This window comes from Octodon degus, unplaced genomic scaffold (genome assembly GCF_000260255.1).
Source record: "Octodon degus isolate 3935 unplaced genomic scaffold, OctDeg1.0 scaffold00004, whole genome shotgun sequence".
Classification (NCBI taxonomy): Eukaryota; Metazoa; Chordata; class Mammalia; order Rodentia; family Octodontidae; genus Octodon; species Octodon degus.
This window is the reverse complement of record NW_004524580.1, coordinates 24,114,926-24,118,082: the sequence shown is the minus strand read 5'-3', so window position 1 is coordinate 24,118,082 and position 3,157 is coordinate 24,114,926. Positions and strand designations below refer to the sequence as shown.

Here is a 3,157-nt window from a genome sequence, read left to right as displayed (position 1 = left end):
TCTCTCTCTCTCTCTCTCTCTCTCTCTCTCTCTCTCTCTCTCTCTCTCTCATCTATTCCTGTTATCCAAGGAAGGAAGAAAGTGCCATGGGTTGTCAAACTGTGAGCAGTAGGCAGTGCCAGGAGGGAGAGGACTTGCAGACAGGGCTGATTAGCAAGTGCACTCCAGGAAGCTGGACTTCATCCCACCCAAGTTAAGCCCGATTTGCCTCCATACCAAGCCTGAACTTTCTCTATTATAGGAAGCTGGAGACAACTTGTTTGTTGAGCAACAATATAAATTCATGGCCATTACCCCCATGTGTGGCCTTGGGGCTGCCTGGCAATTAAGTGTACTTTACTTCCTAAATGTCTCCTTTGCCCTCCCTTTCCTCAGTCTCCAGCCTCACTTTCCTCTGATGACCTCACTTCCTGTTTCATCCACACAATCCAAGCAGAAGAAAAGAGCCACCAAATCCTACCGGTGTATTTAGCTGGGTGCACATGCATGGTCTCTTGTCCTGTGATCGCGCTCTTACCCAATACTCACACCTCCTCTCCTTCGGCCCCTCTTCCCTACTCAAGAACACCCAGGCCCCCAACCAGCAAGTCCCTCGTCTCCCTTTCAATCCTCAACTTTTCCCTTTCTGTGAGATCGTTCCATGAAACGTACTGCATCATCTCCAATCTTAAAACAAGCAAAACACAAACCTCCTCTGGAGTTTGTATCCCCAGCCAGGTTTAGGTGCCACCTTTCTTCTGGGCCTAAAGAGTTATCTGTCCTCACACTCCAATTCCTCCACTCCAGTCCTCTCCTGGGTCCTCTCCTATTACAGTCCCCATGAGCTGTTATACTGAAACAGCTCCTGTCAAGGACACCAATTGGTTTCACGGTGTTAGATGTCAGCGTCCATTGCCACTCCTTAGCGTCTTTGGTCCATCAACATGTGTTACACTTGATGTTGCCTTCGTCCTTAAAGCTTTCTTTCTTTGACTTCTATGCCATCATACACTATCTTAGTCACTTTCTGCTCTGTGAGACACAATACCTGACACCAACAATTTTTTTTTTTTTAATTTGATACAGGGTCTCACTGTGCAGCTCAGACTTGTAGTGATCCTCCTGTTTTCAGCCTTGCCAGCACTGGGATTACAGGTGTCTACCACCACGCCCGGATGCAGTGGGTGGCTCAGTGCACCTGGGAGCAGGACCAGTGTGGCATGTGGTGCCGGGGATCTAACCCTGGTCTCTGCACTTGCCTAAGCATGTGCTTAGTCCACTGAGCTACCTCACCGGCCCTGCGACACCAACAATTTAAAGGAGAAAAGGTCATTTGGGCTCATAACTTGCAAAGGTTTCATTCTGTGAGCAGCTGGCCCCAAGGTAGGGTGCCATGGCAGATGGGTAATAGTCTGTGGCCTGGCAGAAGGGCAACAGTCCGTGGCATGGTGGCAGGCAGTAGAAAGCAGTTGGGGCAGGCGATAGACCCTGCCAGCCGTGCCCTAGTGACCCTCCTCCCAGCAGGCTTCACCCGCAACATCGCATTTAGCTGTAAACACACTGGCAGACTCATCCACTCAGGAGTAGCACACCCATGATCTGGTCACTCCCATGAGTGTATGAGGCCTTGGGGGGGCATCCAGATATACACCTGGGTGCATATGCTCCTATTTTTTCCTTTCACAGAATGTTCCTTCTCAGTCTTTCTTACTGGCTCATCTTCATCATCATAACAAAAGGCATCCATGTTTAATGTCCTCAATTTTAGACTGAAGTATGTGCTTCTCACAGCAGCTGTGCTGTACCGATGAAGCCTGGCTTAGCTGTAAATTAATCAGCTGTTGTTGTCAGAGCGTAGCCCAGCTGGCTGCAGGAGGACTCTCGGAGACTTTCTGGTGAGAAGGAAAGCCACCATGGGCCAACTGGGCCTCGCCTCCACACAGGTATCAGCCAGTAACCAGCTCTCCTCTGTCCTCTGTCATAGCCTGTTCCTGTCATCCCATCGGATCAGCTGTCCTTCCTTTCAGCTCCATGATCTTCTGTGATCCCAGCAATGGTGACTGCCCCTGCAAGCCTGGGGTGGCAGGGCCACACTGTGACAGGTGTATGGTGGGCTACTGGGGCTTTGGAGAGTACGGCTGCAGGCCTTGCGACTGCGCAGGAAGCTGCGACCCTCTCACGGGAGACTGCATCAGCAGGTGAGCCGGCGGGCCCTTCTGCCCATCTGCGTGTACTTCAGAGGCTAGAGATCTAGCGTGAGTAGGGAAATCCTGCGTGGCATTAGTGGAGCAAAAAGATGCCTGCACATCCTTTGCAGGAATTTTGTCAAGTTGTAATCAAGTAACTTTTGGAGGCTTTTGGAGATCATCTGGCTTGTTTTGCACAATGAACAATTCTTCAAAATAATTTTCTTAGCACACTACTGGTTTCTGGAAAGTGGAAGGATGGAGAAGTAGAGGATAAGGTTTGAATCTCTGTGAAAATCTTGATTTCTACTCAAGTTCTAAAGATCCTGAGTAAGTGCTTTGGTGTCGTATTTTCTCAGCAATGCAGACCTAGACTGGCATTATGAAATTCTGGACTTCCACCCTGTGCTCAACAAGAGTGACTCCGCGTGGGCCTGGGAGGACGAGCAAGGGTTTTCTGCACTTCGACACTCAGGTGAGATGAGATCACTGGGATCGAATTTCCAGGTCTGCTCAGTGAGGGTGACAGGGCCGGGACAGCATTTGGGTCCTGTGAGGGAAACCTTAATAAAGTAATGGCCTACACGTGGAGAGAAAACATTCTCTTAGGCTCTTACAGAGAACAAATTGGTCAAGCAATGGCCATGACTCATCCACATGACTGACACTCACAAAGGATCTGCAACCTGCATTACAGGGTTACAGGATAAATCTTGAGGGAACTTGACTGACTTTATCAGATACAAAAGTTAGATTTCTTGTTATATAGGTCTTGCTTTATCTTGGTCTGAACCATCCAGCAGAAAAGTATAAAAACGAGGTATATAAAGTAAAGCCTTATTAATATGTTGAGCTGTGAAAGGCTCAAGTCAACAACTTCTGTGGATAACCCACTACTATTGTGGACTGCTGGACTGTGTTGGATTGTTTTGCTGAATTGACGCACCTATAGTATTTAGAAGCCAATGGAATACCCATTTCTGACAGGACTA

The 3,157-nt window shown here is 48.6% G+C and overlaps 1 protein-coding gene across 1 annotated transcript in view; it reads left to right on the top strand.

Moving 5' to 3' along the window:
• Nucleotides 1-3,157, top strand: part of Ntn4 (netrin 4) — a 113,713-nt gene that overhangs the window by 92,745 nt on the left and 17,811 nt on the right. Inside the window, exons 6-7 of the mRNA XM_004623799.2 lie at nt 1,964-2,177; nt 2,525-2,640. Of these exons, the coding sequence (XP_004623856.1) occupies nt 1,964-2,177; nt 2,525-2,640 (330 nt within the window). The remainder of the gene's footprint in view (nt 1-1,963; nt 2,178-2,524; nt 2,641-3,157) is intronic.